Source organism: Salmo salar, chromosome ssa25, assembly GCF_905237065.1.
Source record: "Salmo salar chromosome ssa25, Ssal_v3.1, whole genome shotgun sequence".
Classification (NCBI taxonomy): Eukaryota; Metazoa; Chordata; class Actinopteri; order Salmoniformes; family Salmonidae; genus Salmo; species Salmo salar.
The window spans coordinates 23900163-23925469 of NC_059466.1; the positions used below are offsets into that span (position 1 = coordinate 23900163).

At 40.4% G+C, this 25307-nt stretch overlaps 1 protein-coding gene across 7 annotated transcripts in view; it reads left to right on the top strand.

The window, feature by feature from the left end:
- Nucleotides 1-25307, top strand: part of lrp1bb (low density lipoprotein receptor-related protein 1Bb) — a 446550-nt gene that overhangs the window by 233450 nt on the left and 187793 nt on the right. For all 7 annotated transcript variants that reach the window (XR_006761946.1, XR_006761945.1, XR_006761947.1 and 4 more), the window contains 8 exons: nucleotides 222-458; nucleotides 1302-1482; nucleotides 8519-8738; nucleotides 8973-9162; nucleotides 20437-20559; nucleotides 20768-20908; nucleotides 21496-21621; nucleotides 24962-25078. Coding sequence is in view for 4 of the 7 variants with exons in the window: in XM_014173709.2 (XP_014029184.2) it covers nucleotides 222-458; nucleotides 1302-1482; nucleotides 8519-8738; nucleotides 8973-9162; nucleotides 20437-20559; nucleotides 20768-20908; nucleotides 21496-21621; nucleotides 24962-25078 (1335 nt within the window). In the remaining 3 variants the exon portion in view is untranslated. The remainder of the gene's footprint in view (nucleotides 1-221; nucleotides 459-1301; nucleotides 1483-8518; nucleotides 8739-8972; nucleotides 9163-20436; nucleotides 20560-20767; nucleotides 20909-21495; nucleotides 21622-24961; nucleotides 25079-25307) is intronic.

A 25307-nucleotide genomic window follows, 5' to 3' on the forward strand; every position in this document is an offset into this window, starting at 1 on the left:
ATGCCAGTTTGCAACATAAATATGATTGAAGGTGACACAGTCATTAGCACTGATTACTTCTCCCATCAAGGAGAATAGATGAGCCTGGCTGTCTCAGATTAGGACAACGTGGAATGTTAGAGGCTTTAATTCTGGGATCAGCAGTATTGAAGAATTACACCAATTAACTGACAATAAGTAGAGTAAAGAGTAAAGAACCCTTCTCTGTTTTTGCATTCTAGAACCCAAAAACGACCTCTTCCTGTTCTATGGTAAAGGTCGGCCAGGGGTCATCCGAGGCCTGGACATGAATGTGAAGTCCAGTGATGAGCACATGGTCCCAATCGAGGACCTGGTCAACCCCAGAGCCATCGACTACCACACAGAGTCAGGACAAATCTACTTCGCTGACACCACCAGTTTCCTCATAGGCCGGCAGAAAATAGATGGGAACAGCCGGGAAACGGTACTCAAAGATGGTGGGTTTATTTTTTATTATACTTTATATCAGGGATGGGCCACCCTTTTGTAGGCCCAAGGATCAATTAGGAATAATATAATACACAAGGTGCAATTTCGAAATGTAGTTGTGCATCAGCAGTTTTTTTCTTGTTATGTGGATGTCGATTATGGCAGCCCCCCACACCTCTCTGATTCAGAGGGGTTGGGTAAAATGCGGAAGACACATTTCAGTTGAATACATTCAGTTGTTCAACTGACTAGGTATCCCCCTTTCCTTTCCTTCCGTCAGTGACAGTCACTCAATTAGCCCATGTCAGCTAACATTTTTTGTAGATGGGTAAGTTAGTTTAGCCAGCTATCTAAACATTTCTCTCCACCCTATGGCAAAATGTGTAGAATCACAGGAAAGGAACTCTAAAACTCTCCGCTGTCAATAGGGGGGGGGTTGTTTGCAAGGTGCCCCCCACCCTCCTAACAAAATTATACATAGGGCCCCCAAAAGGCTAGGGCCTGAATCTGACTGCATGTGTGGGTATGGATGTGGTTACACAGACCTGCGAGCCACTGCGGCCCATCATGAGTTCTGATTTTTTGTGGACCCCAACCTGATCAAAGTTTCCCATCCCTGCTTTATATGAAACATCTTTACTCCTGTTTCCTTGACTAAAGGAACACTTTGATGGATTTTTCTTAGCTATACATCTCTGTGAATGATATTAGTCATCAAAATGATAACAACGTTGCGCTGTCTCTATGCATCAGTTAATAGACTTTCTAAAGGATCCGTTTACAGTTGAGAAAAAAAAGAATGTCATGTCAGGGGCAGATAACAATAACATTGGTGTTCCATCACCTTGCAGACCTGGACAATGTTGAGGGGATCTCTGTGGACTGGATTGGTAATAACCTCTACTGGACCAATGATGGCTACAGGAAGACTATCAGTGTGGCCAGACTGGAGAGGGCCTCTCAAACCAGGAAGACTCTTCTGGAGGGGGACATGTCTCACCCCCGAGCCATTGTAGTGGATCCCCTCAACAGGTGAGCTCACTGAAGACGGGGCCAAATCATACAATACCTGTATAATAAAACAACAGTTTCACAAATGCCCTGATGTCAAAGAACAATATGGTTGAAAGTATGAGTTGTGTTTTCACATATCTATTCAGGGATTGTTTGCAGAAAAGAGAATATGCACAGCTCACTAAGCCTATGTGATGCTGGTTTTAAACAAAGAAACAAACGCATGAGAAAAGGGTCAGGGATATTAGTGTCTTTGGGTGTTACAGTAGAAAAGCACATAAAGCACAGGGTCTATCTGGACCCATTCTTGGAGCGTTCATGCTATCCGGAATCCTTGGGACGTCCCAACTTTGGCGTTACCCCATTGAAGTTTACATTTAAAATGGTTTTAGATAGGTGGCCTTGACATACTATTTCCTTCTCAGAAATAGCTAGCTACTGCACATTAGATGTCTTCATGGGTCCAAAAAGTTGGACCGTTCTGAAATGGATACGTGGCTTTCCCATCTGACCCAATATGCATACATTATTTTATTTTTAAAACAGAGACCTGTTCAGAATGTACCCGAGGACAATCTGACTGGCTCTGAAAAAAAGACCCAAACAGACCCGTGCTGGTTCCGACCTGAGAGACCCGTTCAGATCCGAGAGTAGAAAGAAACCCTGACCGGACGCTGCCAACTCTCTCAATAATCAAGTGATATTGGCCAAATGATCCACAGTTACATGTCCTTAAAAACTGCCTATAACAAATAACCCCAAAAATATTTGTTGCGTTTCGATGTGTAGCATATTCAAAACTTTATAGCCTATTGTTTCATTTGTTTTTACTTCCCTAAAACAATAATTGTCCACCTCACTGGTTCAGCTGTTGGAGATTTGAACACTAAATGCCTCAGTGCATTGCATGCATACTGAGGCCTATAGGCCTAGGTGGACCACTGTATGATATTAATATTTAAAATGTAAATATAAAGGAAGAGAAGCTTAGGCCAAGCCCTAGAGCGACCGAGAGAAAGATAGAGCGCCATTTTCCGACACCGACATGTATTTCTTTGTAGGCTACTTGTCAGATAGGCTGCTACTGCTTTACAGATATAGGCATATAGAAGGCAACTAATTTGTTAATTTTCTATCAGAATATTTTTTAAATACAGATAATCAGTTTATTATTAGATTAAAGGAGTAACTCGTAGGCCTCAAACATTCATCCTTACCTCAAGTTCAACTGTCGGGAGTAATTTGGAACTCTGGTGCTCACTGCCTTTATAGGCATGCATAGCTAAGCCAAATAATAGCCATAGCACAGCAAACTTTCACAAACGTTTGTGAACTTTATTAGGGTAATATCAAAAGTAGGCATAAGTCAAGTCATTGTTTATAGGGAAAATACGAACAGGTTATTATCTTACGGCATTAAATTAAGTTTTGCACCTCACCCTTTTTGGTTTTTCCTTTTCATGGTTATATTGCGGCAAACACAATATTTACTTATTTTGAAAAGAAAAGGGCTTAACAGAACCCAACAAATGACAGCAATAGACTAATGCTATTTATTTTACAACTGGCCTATTTTTACCCCATCTCTAACTAAATATAGCACAACATTTAAAAGATAGTTCAAACTTCATTTAGCCAACTTAAATGTAGGCTATCAACAAAATGAAAAATATTTTTTGCATATACACTACTGTTCAAGTGTTTGGGTGTCACTTAGAAATGTCCTTGTTTTTGAAAGAAAAACACATTTTTTGTCCATTAAAATAACATCAAATTGATCAGACATACAGTGTAGACATTGTTAATGTTGTAAATGACTATTGTAGCTGGAAACGGCAGATTTTTTAGGGAATATCTACATAGGCGTACAGAGGCCCATTATCAGCAACCATCACTCCTGTGTTCCAATGGCACGTTGTGTTAGCTAATCCAAGTTTATCATTTTAAAAGGCTAATTGATCATTAGAAAACCATTTTGCAATTATGTTAGCACATCTGAAAACTGTTGTTCTGATTAAAGAAGCAATAAAACTGGCCTTATTTTAGACTAGTTGAGTATCTGGAGCATCAGCATTTGTGGGTTTGATTACTGTCTCAAAAAGTCCTCAACTGGCAGCTTTGTTAAATAGTACCCGCAAAACACCAGTCTCAACGTCAACAGGGTAGAGGTGACTCTGGGATGCTGGTCTTCTAGGCAATTTCTAGGGCCAATTTCTCATTGCTAGCTGGGCTAGGCCAAGGCTCCTATTACTCGTTATCTCTCACCTCAGCAACAGGTGCACGTGACGTGAGCAGACGGAACCAGTTTCAACTGGACATAAGCTACGGGTTTTATTGTGTCGCAATTGGCTGACACAGATAACAAGCTCATGCAGTTCTCATCGACCACACATTACATTATTGCAATAACATGATTCCTCCTACATCAGGGGGTTTAATTTCTTTTGTTATCATAACGGAGGAATAATCACTTTAACCACTGACCTTCTCAATGACGGGTTGGCACATTTTTATTAAATTGTGGTTTGGGGTTGTCAGTGACCATTGGCCCATCCATCAGCAGAACCAGATATTGTCTCCTCAGGTGAAATGGGTGGTTTTTCAGACCCTCCTCTGTTCTTCCGAGCTACATTTCCCTCTCTGCATGTCAACTCCAGTCTGTGTTAACATGATAGGGATTAACTTTGCCGACTTACTGTCTCAATCACTTACTGTATTTTTCTTTCTTTTTCTTTCCCTATCACAGTCTCTCTTGCGCGCGTGCGCACACTCTTGAACATGCACACAAGCACAAACACACACACACTTTTGCTTTGGATATTGCTTTACAGAGCTTTAGCCAAGGAGTGAAGGATGTGGTGTGTGTGTTGAATTATTCATTGGGTCATGGAGATGACTTGCAGTGACAGAGAGAGCTTGATTCGCCCTCTATCACATTCTGTTTTATGTACCGCACATGTAGCAGGCAACTCCATCATTGATGAGACAGAAAAGGCTGTGCAGCCCAGCAGTAACACTCAGAGGATACAAATCCCTTAAGCATGGTTACTAGAGACCACTAGATCATGTCAAATCATTGACCTAACCGCTTTTCAAATATCACACGTCCATTGGGAATAGCTGAGTAAACCCCTGAAAAGATAATGATGCAAAGCAGGACCTGGTTTCTGATATGGGGATGGAAGATGGACTCAAAGATTAAGTGGTGTATGGTGAATTGTGTATGTTTGGATCAGTGTTTATGTGGTGTGTCTTCAATTTTGTATGTGCAGTGCTTTCAGAAAGTATTCCCAACCCTTGACTTTTTCCAAATGTTGTTGTGTTACAGCCTGAATTTGAGATTTTGTGTCGTCACTGGCCTACGCTCAATACCCATAATGTCAAAGGGGAATCATTTTTTCAGAATATTTTACAAATTAATCAAAAAATGAAAAACTGAAATGTCTTTTATAGGTATTCAACCACTTTGTTATGTTAATAAGTTGCATGTTATGTTAATACATTGCATGGATTCACTCTGTGTGCAATAATAGTGTTTAACATGATCTTTTAATATCTACCTCATCTCTGTACCCCACACATACAATTATATGTATGGTACCTCAGTTGAGCAGTGAATTCAAGCATATTCAACCACAAAGACCAGGGAGGTTTATATACATCGAAACTCCCTTTTTGAACATGGGTAAGTTATTCATTACACTTTGGATGGTGTATCAACACACCCAGTCACTACAAAGATACAGGTGTCCTTCCTAACTCTATTTCACCATGAGGCCAATGGTGAATTTAAAACAGTTACAGAGTTTAATGACTGTGATAGGAGAAAACACTGAGGATGGATCAACAACATTGTAGTTACGCCACAATACTAACCTAAATGACAGAGTGAAAAGAATGAAGCCTGTACTGAATAAAAATGTTCCGAAACAAACAGCCTGTTTGAACAAAAGGCACTAAAGTAAAACTGCAAAAAACTTGTACCTTATGTACCTTATGTCCTGAATACAAAGTGTTATGTTTGTGGCAAATCCAACACAACACATCACTGAGTACCACTCTTGATATTTTCAAGCATAGTTGTGGTTGCACCATGTTAAGGGTATGCTTGTCATCAGCAAGGACTACGGAGATTTTGGGGATAAAAAGAAACTGAATAGAGCTAAGCACAGGAAAAATCCTAGAGGAAAACCTGGTTCAGTCTGCTTTCCAACAGACACTGGAAGACAAATTAATCTTTCAGCTGACAGTAACCTAAAACACTAGGCCAAATATACACTGGAGTTGCTTACCAAGATGACATTGAATGTTCCTGAGTGGCCTAGTAACAGTTTTGACTTAAATCATCTTGAACATCTATGGCAAGACTTTAAAATGGCTGTCTTGCAATGATCAACAACCAACTTGACAGAGCTTGAAGAATGTAAAAAATAATAGTGTGTGAATATTATACAATCCAGCTGCGCAAAGTTCTTAGAGACTTACCCAGAAAGACTCACAGCTGTAATCGCTGCCAAATGTAATTCTAACAGTTGGAACAGTTGGATTCTATCCGTTTGTCACGAAAGCCCCATACACTACCCACCACTGCGACCTGGATGCTCTCGTTGGCTGGCCCTCACTTCATATTCGTTGACAAACCCACTGGCTCCAGGTCATCTATAAGTCTTTGCTAGGTAAAGCCCCGCCTTATCTCAGCTCACTGGTCACCATAGCAGCACCCACCTGTAGCACGCGCTCCAGCAGGTATATCTCACTGGTCACCCCTAAAGCCAATTGGCCGCCTTTCCTTCCAGTTCTCTGCTGCCAGTGACTGGAACGAACTGCAAAAATTACTGAAGCTGGAGTCTCATATCTCCCTCACTAACATTAAGCACCAGCTGTCAGAGCAGCTCACAGATCACTGCACCTGTACATAGCCCATCTGTAAACAGCCCATCCAACTACCTCATCCCCCATACTGTTATTTATTTTATTTATTTTGCTCCTTTGCACCCCAGTATCTCAACTTGCACACTCATCTTCTGCACATCTATCACTCCAGTGTTTAATTGCTATATTGTAATTATTTCGCCACTATGGCCTATTTATTGCCTAACCTCCCTTATCCTACCTCATTTCCACACATTGTATATAGACTTTTTCTACTGTATTATTGACGGTATGTTTTGTTTATTCCATGTGTAACTCTGTGTTGTTGTTTGCTTTATCTTGGCCAGGTCGCAGTTGTAAATGAGAACTTGTTCTCAACTAGTCTACCTGGTTAAATAAAGGTGAAATAAATACAGTTGAAGTCGGAAGTTTACATACACCTCAGCCAAATATATTTAAACTCCGTTTTTCACAATTCCTGACATTTAATCATACTAAAAATTCCTTGTCTTTGGTCAGTTAGGATCACCACTTTATTTTAATAATGTGAAATGTCAGAATAATAGTAGAGAGAATGATTTATTTCAGCTTTTATTTCATCACATTCCCAGTGGGTCAGACAATTACATACACTTAGTTAGTATTTGGTAGCATTGCCTTTAAATTGTTTAACTTGGGTAAAACGTTTCGGGTAGCCTTCCACAAGCTTCCCACAATAAGTTGAGTGAATTTTGGCCCATTCCTGCTGACAGAATTGGTGTAACTGAGTCAGGTTTGTAGGCCTCCTTGCTCGTACATGCTTTTTCAGTTCTGCACACACATTTTCTGTGGGATTGAGGTCAGAGCTTTGTGATGGCCACTCCAATACCTTGACTTTGTTGTCCTTAAGCCATTTTGCCACAACTTTGGAAGTATGCTTGGGGTCATTGTCCATTTGGAAGACCCATTTGCGACCAAGCTTTAACTTCCTGACTGATGTCTTGAGATGTTGCTTCAATATATCCACATAATTTTCCAGCCTCATGACGCCATCTATTTTGTGAAGTGCACCCGTCCCTTTTGAAGCAAAGCACACCCACAACATGATGCTGCCACCCCGTGCTTCACGGTTGGGATGGTATTCTTCGGCTTGCAAGCCTCCCCCTTTTTCCTCCAAACATAACGATGGTCATTATGGCCAAACAGTTCTATTTTTGTTTCATCAGACCAGAGGACTTTTCTCCATGTGCAGCTGCAAACTATAGTCTGGCTTTTTTATGGCAGTTTTGGAGCAGTGGCTTCTTCCTTGCTGAGTAGCCTTTCAGGTTATGTCAATATAGGACTCGTTTTACTGTGGATATAGATACTTTTGTGCTTGTTTCCTCCAGCATCTTCACAAGGACCTTTGCTGTTGTTCTGGGATTGATTTGCACTTTTCGCACCAAAGTACGTTCATCTCTAGGAGACAGAACGCGTCTTCTTCCTGAGCGGTATGACGGCTGCGTGGTCCCATGGTGTTTATACTTGCGTATTATTGTTTGTACAGATGAACGTGGTACCTTGAGGCGTTTGGAAATTTCTCCCAAGGATGAACCAGACTTGTGGAGGTCTACACATTTTTTTCTGAGTTCTAGGCTGATTTCTTTTTATTGTCCCATGATGTCAAGCAAAGAGGCACAGAGTTTGAAGGTGGGCCTTGAAATACATCCACAGGTACAACTCCAATTGACCTTTAATTATGTCAATTAGCCCATCAGAAGCTTCTAAAGCAATGACATCATTTTCTGGAATTTTCCAAACTGTTCAAAGGCACAGTCAACTGGAATTGTGACACAGTGAATTATAAGTGACATAATCTGTCTGTAAACAATTGTTGGAAAAATGGCTTGTGTCATGCATAAAGTAGATGTCCTAACCTACTTGCCAAAACTGTAGTTTGTTAACAATACATTTGTGGAGTGGTTGAAAAACGAGTTTTAGTGACTCCAATCTAAGTGTATGTAAACTTCCGACTTCAACTGTAAATAAAAAAAATTGAATTCAGGCTGTACCACAACAAAATGTGGAATAAGTTATGGGGTATGAATACTTTCTCAAGGCACTGTATGTTTGCGAAACAGATTTAGTCCCCGATTGGTATGGTTCATTGTTCGTTTTTATTGTTACTCAATTGTAAGAAATGTATTTTGTTTGTGTATTTCAGTTGGATGTACTGGACGGACTGGGAGGAAGATGAAGTCAATGACAGCATCGGAAGAATAGAAAAAGCGTGGATGGATGGATCTAACAGACGGATATTTGTCACGTCTAACATGCTGTGGCCCAACGGCCTCACCCTGGACCATGGGACCAGCACCATGTACTGGTGTGATGCCTACTACGATCACATAGAGAAGATTCACCTCAATGGCACTGGCAGACAGGTGAGTGGAGCTGGATTCCAGGGGAAAAACTGGTTGAAATGATGTCATTACAGACAGATAACGACGTCATGTCAACCAGCTTTGCCTGCTGGGATGTCACCATTATAGTGTTCTAAAATTGCCATAGTTATCTCTGCCATTTCTGTGGTTTGCCTTCCCTCTACTCTCTCAGGTCTTTGAGTACTGGTGTACAGGTTGTGTTCTTTGATAACTGGTGTCTGATTTCTCATCCAGGTTGTGTACAACGGCAAACAGTTGAACCACCCGTTTGGAATTTCTCACTACCGGAACTCCATCTTCTGGACGGAGTACATGAACGCTTCTGTCTTCCAGCTGGATCTTACCTCTGGGGACGTTACGCTACTGAGAAGCGAGAGGCCTCCTCTATTTGGCCTGCGTGTGTACGATGCTCAGAGTCAGCAAGGTTTGTCTGCTTTTACTTCCCCTTCTACCATCCCCAATAAATAAAGATTACCTTCAGAGAATGGAGTCTATGGATCTTGTATACCTATTCCTACAACTTAGCACAAAACCTCCCCTACCATCACTTTGTAGTCTATGGTTAGCCCAGATGTGTAGCTTTATGCAACAAGTTATGAATGCTTATATACTGTATGTAACATTCAATGAAAGTCTTACCATGTACTGGTGTGATGCCTGTCTACAGTACTATGGTATCTTAAATGTACAGTGCATTCCCCTACATTGATCATCCTTGAGATGTTTCTATAACTTGATTGGAGTCCACCTGTGGTAAATTCAATTCATTGGACATGATTTAGAAAGGCACACACCTGTCTGTATAAGGTCCCACAGTTGACAGTGCATGTCAGAGCAAAAACCAAGCCATGAGGTCGAAGGAATTGTCCGTAGAGCTCAGAGACAGGATTGTGTCGTGGCTCAGATCTGGGGAGGGGTACCAAAACATTTCTGCAACATTGAAGGTCCCCAAGAACACAGTGGCCTCCATCATTCTTAAATGGAAGAAGTTCTGGACCACCAAGACTCTTCCTAGAGCTGGCCACCCGGCCAAACTGAGCAATCGGGGGAGAAGGGCCTTGGTCAGGGAGGTGACCAAGAACCCGATGGTCATTCTGACAGAGCTCTAGAGTTCCTCTCTGGATATGGGACAACCATCTCTGCATTACTCCACCAATCAGGTCTTTATGGTAGATTGGACAGACGGAAGCCTCTCCTCAGTATAAGGCACATGACAGCCCGCTTGGAGTTTGCCAAAAGGCGGCCCTAAGCACACAGCCAAGACAACGCAAGAGTGCCTTCGGGACAAGTCTCTGAATGTCCTTGAGTGGCCAAGCCAGAGCCCGGATTTGAACCTGATCGAACATCTCTGGAGAGACCTGAAAATAGGGTTTTAGGTTATTGTCCTCGTCAAACGTGAATTCATCTCCCCAGTGTCTGGTAGACAGCAGACTAAAGCAAGTTTGCCTCTAGGATTTTGAATGTGCTTAGCTCCATTCTGTTTCCTTTTTAATCCTGAAAAACTCCCCTGTCCATAACAATTACAAGCATACCCATAACATGATGCATCCACCACTATGCTTGAAAATATGGAACATGGTACTCAGTAATGTGTTGAGTTGTATTTGTATTCAGGACATAAAGGTAATTGGTTTGCCACATTTTTTGCAGTATTACTTTAGTGCCTTGTTGCAAACAGGATGCGTGTTTTGGAACATTTGTATTCTGTACAGACTTTCTTCTTTTCACTCTGTCAATTAGATTAGTATTGTGGAGTATCTACAATGTTGTTGATCCGTTCTTGGTTTTCTCCTCTCACAGACATTAAACTCTGTAACTGTTTTAAAGTCACCATTGGCCTCATGTTGAAATCCCTGAGCTGTTACCTTCCTCTCCGGCAACTGAGTTAGGAAGGACGCTTATATCTTTGTAGTGACTGGGTGTATTGATACACCATCCAAAGTGTCATTAATAATGTCACCATGCTCAAAGGCATATTCAATGTCTACTTCTTTTTTTACATTTTTTATCTTGGAAATTCTCCCTGGTCTTTTGGTTGGATCTTTCAAGTACTGGTGACAAATCATGAATTGCGATTCTTGCATTGATTGTAATGGACACATATGATGTGTGTAAAATAATTATATGTTATTAATTACACTTTGGGTGGTGTATCAATACACCCAGTCACTACAAAGATACAGACGTCCTTCCTAACTCAGTTGCCGGAGAGGAAGGAAACAGCTCAGGAATTTTACCATGAGGCCAATTGTGACTTTAAAACAGTTGAAGAGTTTAATGGCTGTGATAAGAGAAAACTTAGGGTGGATCAACTTAGGATGGATCAACAACATTGTAGTTACTTCACAATAATAACCTAATTGACAGAGTTAAAATGTAGAAAACAGCATTTCAAATGTTGCTACGTTAGACCGAATCGAGGCAGTCGGTCACATATTGTACGATGTGTGTAAAATATTTTTTTGAAGGTTGTACTGATTATGATGACCTAATGCTAAGCTACACCCTCTTAAGCCTTAGCCCCACCCATCTCTTTAAGGATTCACATGTGAGGCCATGTAGTAAACACACACCAAATAAAATAAAATCTATGTTTCTTTGTCACATGCACAGGATACAGAAGGTGTACGATGCCTTCAGAACATATTCAGACCTCTTGACTTTTTTCACATTTTGTTAGGTTTCAGCCTTATTCTAAAATTGATTAAATAGTTTTTCTTCCTCATCAATCTACACACAATACTCCATAATGACAAAGCAAAAACAGGTTTTTAGAAATCTTTGCTAATTTATAAAACATTAAGAACTGAAATATTTATTTACGTACAGTTAAAGTCGGAAGTTTACATTCACTTAGGTTGGAGTCATTAAAACTCGTTTTTCAACCACTCCACAAATTTCTTGTTAACAAACTATAGTTTTGACAAGTCGGTTAGGACATCTACTTTGTGCATGACACAAGTAATTTTTCCAACAATTGTTTACAGACAAATTATTTCACTTACAATTCACTGTATCACAATTCCAGTGGGTCAGAAGTTTACATACACTAAGTTGACTGTGCCTTTAAACAGCTTGGAAAATTCCTGAAAATTATGTCATGGCTTTAGAAGCTTCTGATGGGCTAATTGACATCATTTGAGTCAATCGTTATGTTTGGAGGAAAAAGGGGGATGCTTGCAAGCCAAAGAACACCATCCCAACTGTGAAGCACGGGGGTGGCAGCATCATGTTGTGGGGGTTCTTTGCTGCAGGAGGGACGGGTGCACTTCACAAAATAGACGGCATCATGAGGCAGGAAAATTATGTGGATATATTAAAGCAACATCTCAAGACATCAGTCAGGAAGTTAAAGCTTGGTCGCAAATGGATCTTCCAAATGTACAATGACCTCAAGCATACTTCCAAAGTTGTGGCAAAATGGCTTTAGGACAACAAGTCAAGGTATTGTAGTGGCCATCACAAAGCCCTGACATCAATCCCATAGAACATTTCTGGGCAGAAATGAAAAAGCATGTGTGAGCAAGGAGCCCTACAAACCTTACTTAGTTACACCAGCTCTGTCAGCAGGAATGGGCCAAAATTCACCCAACTTATTGTGGGAAGCTTGTGGAAGGCTACCCGAAATGTTTGACCCAAGTTAATTAAACAATTTAAAGGCAATGCTACCAAATACTAATTGAGTGTATGTAAATTTCTGACCCACTGGGCATGTGATGAAAGAAATAAAAGTTGAAATAAATCATTCTCTCTACTTTTATTCTGACATTTCACATTCTTAAAATAAAGTGGTGATCCTAACTGACCTAAAACAGCGAATTTTTACTAGGATTAAACGTCAGGAATTCTGAAAAAACTGAGTTTAAATGTATTTGGCTAAGGTGTATGTAAACATCTGACTTCAACTTTAAGTATTCAGACCCTTTACTTAGTACTTTGTTGAAACACTTTTGGCAGCGATTACAGCATCGAGTCTTCTTGGTTATGACGCTACAAGCTTGGCACACCTGTATTTGGGGAGTTTCTCCCATTCTTCTCTGAAAATCCTCTCAAACTCTTTCAGGTTTGATGGGGAGCATTGCTGCACAGCTATTTTCTGGTCTCTCCAGAGATGTTCGATTGGGTTCAAGTCCAGGCTCTGGCTAGGCCACTCAAGGACATTCATAAACTTGTCCCGGAGCAACTTCTACTTTGTCTTGGCTGTGTGCTTAGAGTTGTTGTCCCGTTGGAAGGCCAGTCTAAGGTTCTCAGCGCTCTGAAGTATGTTTTCGTCAAGGATCTCTCTGTACTTTGCTCTGTTCATATTTGCCTCAATCCAGACTAGTCTCCCAGTCCCTGTCACTGAAAAACATTCCCACAGCATGATGCTGCCACCTCCATGCTTCACCGTAGGGATGGTGCCAGGTTTCCTCCAGACGTGACGATTGGCATTTAGAGAAAGAGTTCAATCTTGGTTTCATCAGAGCAGAGAACCTTGTTTCTCATGGTCTGAGAGGCTTTAGATGCCTTTTGGCAAACTCCAACTGGGCTGTCATGTGCCTTTTACTGAGGAGTGGCTCCCGTCTGGCCACTCTACCATAAAGGCCTGATTGGTGGAGATGGTTGGTGCAGCACCTGATTGGTGCTGCAGGGATGGTTGTCCTTCTAGAAGGTTCTCCCATCTCCACAGAGGAACTCTGGAGCACTGTCACAGTGACCATCGGGTCTTGGTCACCTACCTGACCAAGGCCCTTCTCCCCTGATTGCTCAGTTTGGCCAGGCGGCCAGCTCTAGCAAAAGTCTTGGTGGTTCCAAACTTCTTCCATTTAAGAATGATGGAGGTTACTGTATTCTTGAGGACCTTCGATGCTGCAGAAATGTGTTGGCATCCTTCCCCAGATCTGTGCCTCTACGGACAATTCCTTTGACCTCATGGCTTGGTTTTTGCTCTGACATGCACTATCAACTGAGGGACCTTATATAAACAGGTGTGTGTCTTTCCAAACCATGTCCAATCAATTGAATTTGCCGTAGGTGGACTCCAATCAAGTTGTAGAAACATCTCAAGGTTGATCAATGGAAACAGTATGTACCTGAGCTCAATTTCGAGTCTCATTGCAAAGGGTCTAAATACCTATGTAAATAAGTCGTTTCTGTTATTTTTTTTATACATTTGCAAACATTTCTGAAAAACCTGTTTTAGCTTTGTCATGATGGGGTATTGTGTGTAGATTGTTGAGTATTTGTTTTTATTTAATCAATTTTAGAATAAGGCTGTAACAAAAGGTGTAAAAATTCAAGGGGTACTGAATACTTTCCCTGTCAATGGTTGTGGTTACTTGCATAGTACTGTTGCAATATCGAAAACAGAAAGTTTCCAGATAAAAATATTTTATTAATATTTTATCAGTATTAGATGACACTTACACGAGACACTTGTGTAAATGCTATAACCCCCCCGCCACATCTAGCTAAGTGGATGGGTCACTATTGTCTAGACATGTACACATGTTCATGAAACACAATAGATGGCCGTAATCACGCCCAGACACACCTGGCTAATTTGATGGGTCATGTAATAATACGGCCGAAGTGGAGTCTTTTGTTTAGACATGTGCTTGCTAAACAATGAACCGGTATGATCCCAACTCATACTCCTACCAACACAAACATTGTCATAGCTGTACATGAATCTGCAGGTAGCTAAAGCGAACAAACTAGGTTGAATGTTATCTAGCTAACATTAGGCTATAACTAGCAATGCAAATGGATTCTGATTCGAAAAATATTACTTCACAGATAATTCACGTAACATTAGCTAGTGAGCCAGTAAGCTAACGTTTGCTAGCTAACTAACAGTATGCTTTAACTTGCAATAAAAACCAACTAGGCTTGTAATTTAACCATTTTATTCATATTTGTGGATGGAATACAAGTTTGTTATTAAGGCACATGAAAGTTCACATGTTCAAGAAGGCATTTCTGTCAAAAAACACATTTTGATAAACAAATATTTACGTTCAAATGCCGCTCCTGTGAATTAGTGACATGCGACATACGCCTAGTTTCCTTCAACAAGTCACATAAACAGACAATTATAATGATAACGTAATAAGGTGCTTACTTTGATAGTAACGCACACGTCCAGAGTTATTATTAGTAGTTAAGGCAATGCGAGCGCAAGCCGGAAAATGTGCCAGGGAGTAAAACGATAGTGCTTGGGCTCTCTCAAAGAGAGAAGTTTGTCCGGCTCAGTAACGCCTCAAACTTACATTGTCCGCAACAGTAAAATGGGCTAATTCTATGTGAATTAATGAGGCGAAACTGTTGTTAGAAAATAAAACTTGTTAGAAAATAATTTGAAATTGACAAGTTGAAACATAGCCTATAGATAATTAGCAGGCAGTGTGGGTTAACTGTTCTGTTACGTAACAATCACATTTTGGAACAGTGAATGCATTCTGACATCACGCTCGTAATGGGCGACCGTTAGAGATAATTTGGAACTCACACGTGACAAGGTTTTAAGCTAATTTTGACTCCTGGATTTATTTAGGCTTGCCATAACAAAGGGGTGACTTACTGACTCAAGACATTTCAGCTTTTCATTATTAATTAATTGGTAAAAAAAATTTAAAACACAAGTCTACTTTGACATTATGGGGTATTTTGTGTAGGCCAATGACAAAAGAAAAATCTAAATGTAATCCATTTTAAATTCAGCCCATAACACATCAAAATGTGGAAGAAGTCAAGGGCTATAAATACTTTCTGAATATACTGTAGCTGTTAGCATAATGAAAACAGTATAGTCTATCGTAGGAGTGACATTTCATGGCTTGCGTAAAATGTTGCATAAATTGACAGTGGCAGCATTTTTACTTTGAATTCTACTCTATGGAAATGAAAGACTGACTCAACATAGTGCTGCCTGCTGTCTGTGTGGTGGATGATGATATGTTCCTGTTGTGGGTAGTTTCATAGATAGAAGAAGAGAGAGATGCATGATGCACTTGGTTGATGGTGCAGAACTGTACATTTACATTTTAGTCATTTAGCAGACGCTCTTATCCAGAGCGACTTACAGAAGTGAATGCATACATTTAATACATCTTTTTTTTGTACTGGCCCCCCGTGGGAATCGAACCCACAACCCTGGCGGTGCAAACACCTTGCTCTACCAACTGAGCCACACGGGACCACCTGGCCTCACAGCCAGGTGGCCATTCTGCCGACCTAGGTGAGACAAAAAAAATTACCACCCTCCTATACCCCCACAAAACTAGAATAGTCTAAAATACTTATTTTCCAGATTTTGAAGTTAGGCTCATTTTAGGTTCTGAAAAGTGAAAATACTTATTTTCCGGACGTTGAAACTTACAACTTTCCTTAAGAACAAAAATGTACCAGATTTTAACGTCTTTGGTTGAAAATACATATTTTTCAGACTTTGAAATCAGGTTAATGTTCGGTTCTGAATAAAAGTTGAAATGACGTAATTTACAGACACTGAAAATATGTATTTTTTGGGAATTGATTATATGGCTGAATATCAACTGCACATGATATCACAATAATATTTTTTTTCACCATTTAATATATGAAAGAGGAGCTAACTGAATATTGCAACATAGAATATTTATCCCTTTATCTGGCACACCAAGAAATAAATATCATATAAAGTATTTTTCAGAAAAATATGTGTATTTAGCCTTAATATAGGCATAAATGAATTGTCTTTATTTGCATACATTTAAATGTGATAGACAACTCATCACAAACATCTCATCTCAACCGGCTGGTTGAGTTGCCCAAACAAATTTTGTATTGGAATTTGCATAGACTTTTTAAATCATAAAAAAATATATACATTAATTAACATGAATGTCTGCTTCAGTTACTGATAATGGAAGGCAAGCCTAGTTAAATGAGGACTGATAAGAAATATGAATAAAATATGATACATTTGTGTGTCAAAATATGAATTTTGAAATACATGTAAATTAATGTGTTTACTGTTTATATTTCTTATAAACTGGGTGGTTTGAGCCCAGAATTCTGATTGTCTGACAGCCATGGTATATCAGACCGTATACCAAGGGTAAGACTAAACATTTATTTTTACTGCTGGAACTACTTTGGTAACCAGCTTATAATAGCAATAAGGCACCTCAGAGATTTGTGGTATATGGCCAATATTGATTTATTTATTTATTTCACCTTTATTTAACCAGGTAGGCAAGTTGAGAACAAGTTCTCATTTACAACTGCAACCTGGCCAAGATAAAGCAAAGCAGTTCGACACATATAACAACACAGAGTTACACATGGAGTAAAACAAACATACAGTCAGACACAGTAGAAAAATAAGTCTATATACAATGTGAGCAAATGAGGTGAGATAAGGGAGGTAAAGGCAATAAATAGGCCATGGTGGCGAAGTAAATACAATATAGCAATTAAAACACTGGAATGGGAGATTTGACAGTAAATGAGTGTGCAAAGTAGAAATACTGGGGTGCAAAGGATATACCACAGCTAAGGGCTGTTTACAGGCACTATGTGTTGGGTTGTGTTTAAGAACAGCCCTTAGCCATGGTATATTGGCCATATACCACACCCCCTCGGGCCTTAATGCTTAATTATACTATGGCGTTGTTGAATAGTCATTTCTGATTGGCTTGAAGGGAATTCTAGAGCGTGCATTATTTCCCTATAATGCACAGTATATCAGCACGGTAGAATTCAATAGCTAGAGTTCATTCTTACATGTTCTATGTTTGAGCTGCTTTTGAACGCAAAAGTTGAATTGAAAACATTATTAGCATTGTTGAATTCGATTTTCGAAATAGCAAGCTAAGACTGATGGTTTATTTAGCCAAACTGGCAAGTCTGTTTGTTTGGTTACCAAGGCAACAACTGTAACTATCTAGTAATCTTGCTAGCTACTTCAGTGGATGTTGAACATATTTCTCCTTGCAAATGAACACATATCCAGTGGCAAATGTGTTACATTTTAGCCATGGTATAGGGATAATCAACTCGGGGCTCTATGCATTCTCGAAAATAATGCACCTCCGTGGAAGGTTAGTCCCACTCCGCTAGCGCACACACCTTCCACGTCGTTCATTATTTTCCATTGAACGCATAGCCTCTTGTCCTATTTGCACAGACAAAAAAAAAATCACATAACAATATTTATCCATTGTTCATAATAGCTAGCTTTGACTAAATTGCATTACTTTAATCGGCAATTCAACCGCCTGGTTGAGCATATTTTTCAAGAGTTCATAAAATTATCAAATAATAACATTTTCATAATTGTATCATTCCAAAATTATGTTTTAGCGGTCAACAACATTTTACAGAGTTGTAATTTCCTATTTTACACACAATTAGTAGTGAAAATGTGTGATTAAGGAGGTTCAGTTTTGCTAACGTTCACTTCCTGGTTTTCAATCATCTTTGAATGTTTCTTTATTTTATTTGTATTTATCCTTTATTTTTTACAATGTCTGTTTACAATGTCTGCCTACATCAATGTCTGTTTAAAAAATACAGGAGTCCAATAATGAAAGCCACATGATAATTTTACTAAATTTGTACTAAATTATAAAATACATTTGTGATTGGTTCAGATTTGGTCCGGAAATCAAGTCCGGTCCGGACTGCACCAATAAAATTATGAGAAAAAAAAGATGTCTGAAAGACGTCGCCGTTAGTCTGTGTTTACTGGGGTGTAGCCTACAGCAGGGTTTCACAAACTCATCATCAAGCAAAAACCTGGCGGCTAGGACCGAGTTTGGGAAACCCTGGTCTACAGTGACAGCCCAAAATGGAATTTTATGAATGCCCATCCATGTGGTAGGCCTACCGTTTGTAAAACATCAGTTGCATTGGCTTTGTTAGTCCTGATTCCTGTGACTAATGATTTTGGCTATTTAAGCTCTGAATATCAACTACCCAACTTTTTTTTATCTCCAATTTATGTCCAACTTTATCAGGAGATATCCTGAACCTATTTGCAATGAGAATCAACGTGTTTACACAGCGGGGAATGCATAAGTATATTATTTTTCACTATGATCATCAATTTTAGGCTGGCTTTCTGTATAGCACTTTGTGACATCTGCTGATGTAAAAAGGATCTATAAATACATTTGATTTGAAATCACTGATTATCATGACCATTTAGCCCACGGGGTGAAACTCCTGGACAGCACTTGAGAGTAACCTGATTTTACATTTCATATTGTCCATTTAACTTTGACCGGTCCTATTTTTAGGATATGGTGTCATAATCACGTCGAAGCTCCTTTTTTATTTGATTGGGGTTAGGCGCCATTTAGGTTAGGCTATTTGATCGGCGAAACGTGTATGATGTAAAATGTGACGATTTCATGAATTTTGATCTCCAGCCTATAGCCTACAGAAAATGCACATACTCGTTCTACCATAAGCTATAGTCTACATGATTTCTGTTCGATATTTTTTTACGGAACGTTGGTAGAGCGCCGCAGCGAGGTGTCTCCAATAGCACCCTGGAGAGGTGCACTGGACAAATATTTTGTGCCCCTGCCTTTGACAAAGTGGGCACTGTTTTTCACGGGGCGGCATCAGCGCTCACCTAAATAGCCTATATTCTGTACCACTGCACTGGGTGAGAGAAATTGTAATTGTTTTTGGGAAAAGTTATGTGAGGTTTTATGTGTTGTCTTGGTCAGTTGAGCTCAGAAAATGCCGCCCTCAACAATCTGCCGCCTGCCTAATAGGCGGGCCAGCCCTGCTCACAGCAGGTAGAACCCTTGTTATCCTTCCGAAGCGTCGGTGAATCACTGTTTAGTGTTCCGACTGTGCACGTGTGGAGCAAGGGGAAGCGTGATTACTGTCATCTTCTCTCAGAAACAGAGAAAGTACCAACACTAATTATCTGCTTGGTAATCAATGGATTAAGATAAGGGGCATTTTGGGATGATTCACTGCTTGTGGGTTTTTCATTTGTGTAATAATTTCTATTGTTTCACATCAAAATAATATAGTTTGTTAGAGTGGTGTAGGAGTGTGGTATGCCAAGTATGTAATGATGTGATGCAGAGAAACAGTGAGGGAGAATATAGCTGGCAGTAGGAGTTCTAATTCTCAGCATGGGGGAAATAAGAATTTCACTGGCCATTCCTCCAAAGCTCATGTCACCAAAGAGATTAATTGGCCCTGCTGTCCTCTGAGTATTACTGATTGGCTCTCACAAAACAGAAACCTTTATCTCATTGGCTCAGGCATTGCCTTTGGACCTTACACTAAACAAAACCAACAATGGACTCCATGCCTCAACTTTATAAGTGACAGTTTCTTCACACAAAGACAGTTTCTTCTCTCTTGAGAACAGTTGGCTTTGTCCTAAAAGACAAATTATTTTCCTGAAAGAATAAAAATGTCAAATGGCTCCTCTCCACAATGTCCCCAATAATTCATTTGACGTGTGGTTATAGATGATGTGGCACCCACCTGGCACATCCTTCTCAAACAGGAAATGGCTTTTGTATTAAGGATATATTTTATGTGTGTTTCTTCACAGTTCACATTGACCTTGTTGTTCCGTTGTTCATAGAGAGAGACGACGACAGACGGAACAGCAAAAGAGAAACACGACAAAATACAATAATAATGCTTTAGAAGAATATGATTTACGGTAAATAATGGTACTACTCTGTATTTCCAGGTGACAATGCATGCAGAGTGAATTATGGGGGATGCGGTACCCTCTGCCTCTCTATCCCAGGGGGCCGAGTGTGTGCCTGTGCTGACAACCAGCTCCTGGAGAAGAACAATGTCACCTGCTTAGGTACAGTAGAACCATGAAGTGAATTAGCCAGAGTAGTACAATTGCACTGTAGACAAGCTAAGAAATGAACATGGTTTTCTCTCACAAATATTTTGTGATTATTTTGTATGCTTGACTTTTCAATGGAATTAATTCCACTGTGGTTTAATTTGGCTCAAGTCTGTTTCTGTTATTAAAGTCCTTTTCTCTGTTATGTCTGTTAATTAAGTGTCATCAGGGGGGGTGGAGCCACAGCTCTGTAAGAGCGATGAGTTTCAGTGTCGTAACCATCGCTGTATCCGTGCGTCATGGAAGTGTGACGGAGATGATGACTGTCTGGATGGAAGTGACGAGGATCCCCATAACTGCTGTGTGTATTTATCTGTCTGTTGTCTCTGTCCCACACACGCACACATACACACACGCACAAACATTCACACACCACTTACCATGCAACGTTGCATAAGTTTATATTTTCTTGCTATCAACTTTTATCTCGCCAAACGTCATTGATACTGTATGATTCAAAGCTGGTGAATACTGCCCACTCCTCTCCTTTCTTCCCCATCTATTTGCCTCAGAAGAGAATTGGCTGTTGAGTGAATCAATAAGATAAACACCACGTTAGACGCTTGGATGCTGACTCATTTCTCACTATGAAAAATACTATAATGTAATCTTCTGCCAGAATGATCAGATTTGCAAAATCTATTATCTGCCCTGCTGGAATGTCTGCATGCCTCCTATCTAACAAGATTTGAGACATTCTGACCCAAATTCCTGCTTCGCATTGCTGTCTGTCATTTGTACTGAACTCTTCAAGTCAGAAACGGTAAATGTCAGGTTTGTAAGTTCTTTACCAGGCAAATTCCATCCCACAAAGCAGCTCAACTAGGACATTTTTAAAACATGAAATGGTGCTAAGATGATATGAGTGTCTCTGTCTGTGTATTTCAGCCAACCACAGTTGTCCCATAGACCAGTTCAAGTGCCTCAATAATCGCTGCATCCCTAAGAGATGGCTGTGTGATGGAACTAATGACTGTGGGAACAATGAGGATGAGTCCAACACCACATGTTCAGGTAACTGATACAATACCTTAGCTTTTTCTCAGATCTGCAGTCCGGCAATTGCATTGTGTTATGTAGTATATGTCACTGGCATTTTCTAAGCTATGAGTATATATGGATGTGGTACATTTCACTTAGTCAGATGGACTATGTATAGTTAAAGAATGCAAACCTCTACCCCCTGCAACTTCAACTTCCTCCGCAGAAAGGTTTCTGCACATCAAAGCATCAAATAGCAGGGTAGTCAAACATTCCTAGTCATGTCTTACGACACTATACAAGCCAGCAGCCACAGTCAGTGTGATCAATCTCATGTGAAAGCTCAGAATCAGAGAAGTTTAGCACTCTCAAAAGGTAACTTTTCCTGCTATTGAGTTATTGTCAGAATCACTTACGTCTGTCCATACCATAGTGGCTTTTTTCCCTTCACACCTAACAGCCAAGTTGCCAGCCTTGCCTCTTAAAAGTTGTGAGCCTTCCAGGATCAATCAATGGGTGATAAATGTTGCCTTGTCATCAGAATGAGATGCATGTTACACACACAGCACCACAAAGAGAACGCTGCCTCGTGTGCTGTCCGGGTGCTGTGCTGTTGTTGCATGTCTGTCTCTGTTCACGGACATTGAGTATACAGTCCAGCTCCAAAAGTATTGGGACAGTGACCAATTTCTTGTTGTTTTTTGCTTTGTACTCCAGCTCGTTGGATTTGAAATTATACAATGACCGTGCGGTTAAAGTGCAGACAGTCAGCTTTAATTTGAGGGTAATTTCATCCACATCGGGTGAAGCGTTTAGAAATTAGAGCACTTTTTGTACATAGTCCGCCTTGGGGGACAAAAGTATTGGGACAAATTCACATATGTGTATGAAAGTAGTCAAAAGTTTAGTATTTGGTCCCATATTCCTAGCACGGAATGATTACATCAAGCTTGTGACTTTACAAACTTGTTGGATGCATTTGCTGTTTGTTTTGGTTGTATTTCAGATTATTTTGTGCCCAATAGAAATTAATGGTAAATAATGTATTGTGTCATTTTAGAGTCACTTTTATTGTAAATAAGAATAGAATGTTTCTAAACACGTCTGCATTTGCTCCCACGTGGTGGAGCGGGCTAAGACACTGCATCTCAGTGCTAGAGGTGTCACTACAGACCCTGGTTCGATCCCGGGCTGTTTCACAACCGGCTGTGATTGGGAGTCCCAGAGGACAGGTGCACAATTGGCCCAGCGTCGTCCGGGTTAGGGGAGGGTTTGACCAGGGTAGGTGCTGTAAAATAAGAATTTGTTCTAAACTGACTTGCCTGGAAAAATAAAAAATAAATGCATTAATGTTGATGCTACCATGATTACAAATAGTCCTGAATGAATCGTGAATAATGATCAGTGAGAAAGTTAGACGCACAAATATCATACCCCCCTAAAAATGCTAACCTCCCCTGTTATTGTAAGGGTGAGAGGTTAGCATGTGTTGGTAGTATGATATTTGTGCGTCTGTAACTTTCTCACTCATCATTATTCACAATTCATTCAGGACTATCTGTAATCATGGTTGCACCCAAGTTAATGTAGAAGTGTTTATAAACATTCTATTCTCATTTACAATAAAAGTGACTTCAAAAACACAATACAAGCTTGATTACATGAAGCTTGTGTAGTATCACAAGCTTCATGTAATCATTGCGTGCTAGGAATATGTGATCAAATACTAAACTTTTGACTATTTTAATACACATACACTATTTCTGCAAAAGTCTGTGGACAACCCTTCAAATTAGTGGATTTGGCTATTCCAGCCACACCATCAATGCTTAAAGGTATATAAAATCGAGCACACAGCCATGCAATATCCATAGACCAACATTGTCAGTAGAATAGTCTTACTGAAGAGCTCAGTGACTTTCAACGTGGCACCGTCATAGGATTCCACAAGTCAGTTCGTAAAATTTCTGCCCTGCTAGAGCTGCCCCGGTCAACTGTAATTGCTGTTATTGTGAAGAGGAAACATCTAGGAGCAACAACGGCTCAGCCGCAAAGCTCACAGAACGGACCGCCAAGTGCTGAAGCGCGTAGCGCATTAAAATCGTCTGTCCTTGGTTGCAACACTCACTACCATGTTGCTTCCAGAGTCAGTTTGGAACATCAGCACAAGAACTGTTCGTCGGGAGCTTCGGGAGCTTCATGAAATTAGTTTTCATGTCCTAGCAGCCGCACACAAGCCTAAGATCACCATTCGCAATGCCAAGCGTCAGCTTGAGTGGTTTAAAGCTCGCCGCCATTGGACTCAAGAGGAGTGGAAACGCGTTCTCCAGAGTAATGAATCACACTTCACCATCTGACAGCCTATGGAATAATCTGGGTTTGGCCGATGCCAAGAGAACGCTACCTGCCCCAAAGCATAGTGCCAACTGTAAAGATTGGTGGAGGAGGAATAATGGTCTGGGGCTGTTTTTCATGGTTCGGGCGAGGCCCCTTAGTTCCAGTGAAGGGGAATCTTAATGCTACAGCATCTAGACGATTCTGTGCTTCCAACTTTGTGGCAAGTTTGGGGAAGGCCCTTTCCTGTTAAATGAGGTTGAGGTCCACACAGAAATGGTTTGTCGAGATCGGTGTGGAAGAACTTGACTGGCCTGCAAAGAGCCCTGACCTCAACTCCATTTAACACCTTTGGGATGAATTGGATCGCCGACTGTGAGCCAGGCCTAATTGCCCAACATCAGTGCCCGATCTCATTAATGCTCTTGTGGCTGAATGGAAGCAAGTCCCTGCAGCAATGTTCCAACATCTTGTGGAAAGCCTTCCCAGAAGAGTGGAGGTTTTTATAGCAGCAAAGAGGGGAACCAACTCCATATTAATGCCCATGCTTTTTGGAATGAGATGTTCTATGAGCAGGTGTCCACATATTTTTGATCATGTTGGTCATGTAGTGTATAAGGGAGTTTGTCCCAATACTTTTGGTCCATAAAAATGGGGGGATTATGTACAGAAAGTGCTGTAATTTCTAAACGGTTCACCCGATAGGGATGTAAATACCCTCAAATTAAAGCTGACAGTTAACACTTTAACCTCATAGTCATTGTATAATTTCAAATCCAAGGTGCTGGAGTACAGAGCCAAAACAACAAAATGTGTCACTGTATGTGACTGAAAGGTTTGTTTAAGGGCTCTGCTCGTTTACTCCAGACTTGATATATGTGATATATCTGTCATGGAGAGATCAACTTAAGCTCCATAGGCCTGACATTGACATGCCATATGATTGAATGATCATTAGGGAGCTGAACATGTCTGGCTTTAACTTAACACCCATGTGATTTAATTACAAATGCTCTGCTGTCTTCCATGTCTTTCTCAGCCCAGGCCTGTCAGCCCAACCAGTTCTCCTGTCGGAACGGACGCTGTATACCCCAGGCCTGGCGCTGCGACCGAGACGACGACTGCGGGGACATGTCCGATGAGACTTCCTCCTGTGGTGAGTCAGACTCTCAATCTGCATTATATGGCCCTGAATCCTGGCGATTAACTCCGTTTTTGATTATGTATGATCGTTAAGGGTGAGCATCTCAAGTTAGGTTTCAACCCTGTAAGATTATTCATACTAAAACGTCCTAGTAGACCAAATCAGAACAAACACTCTCTGCTGTTTATGTTTTTGGAAAGGAAGGAAAGTGCTGGGTTTTTAAACGCCAATAGAGGCTTTC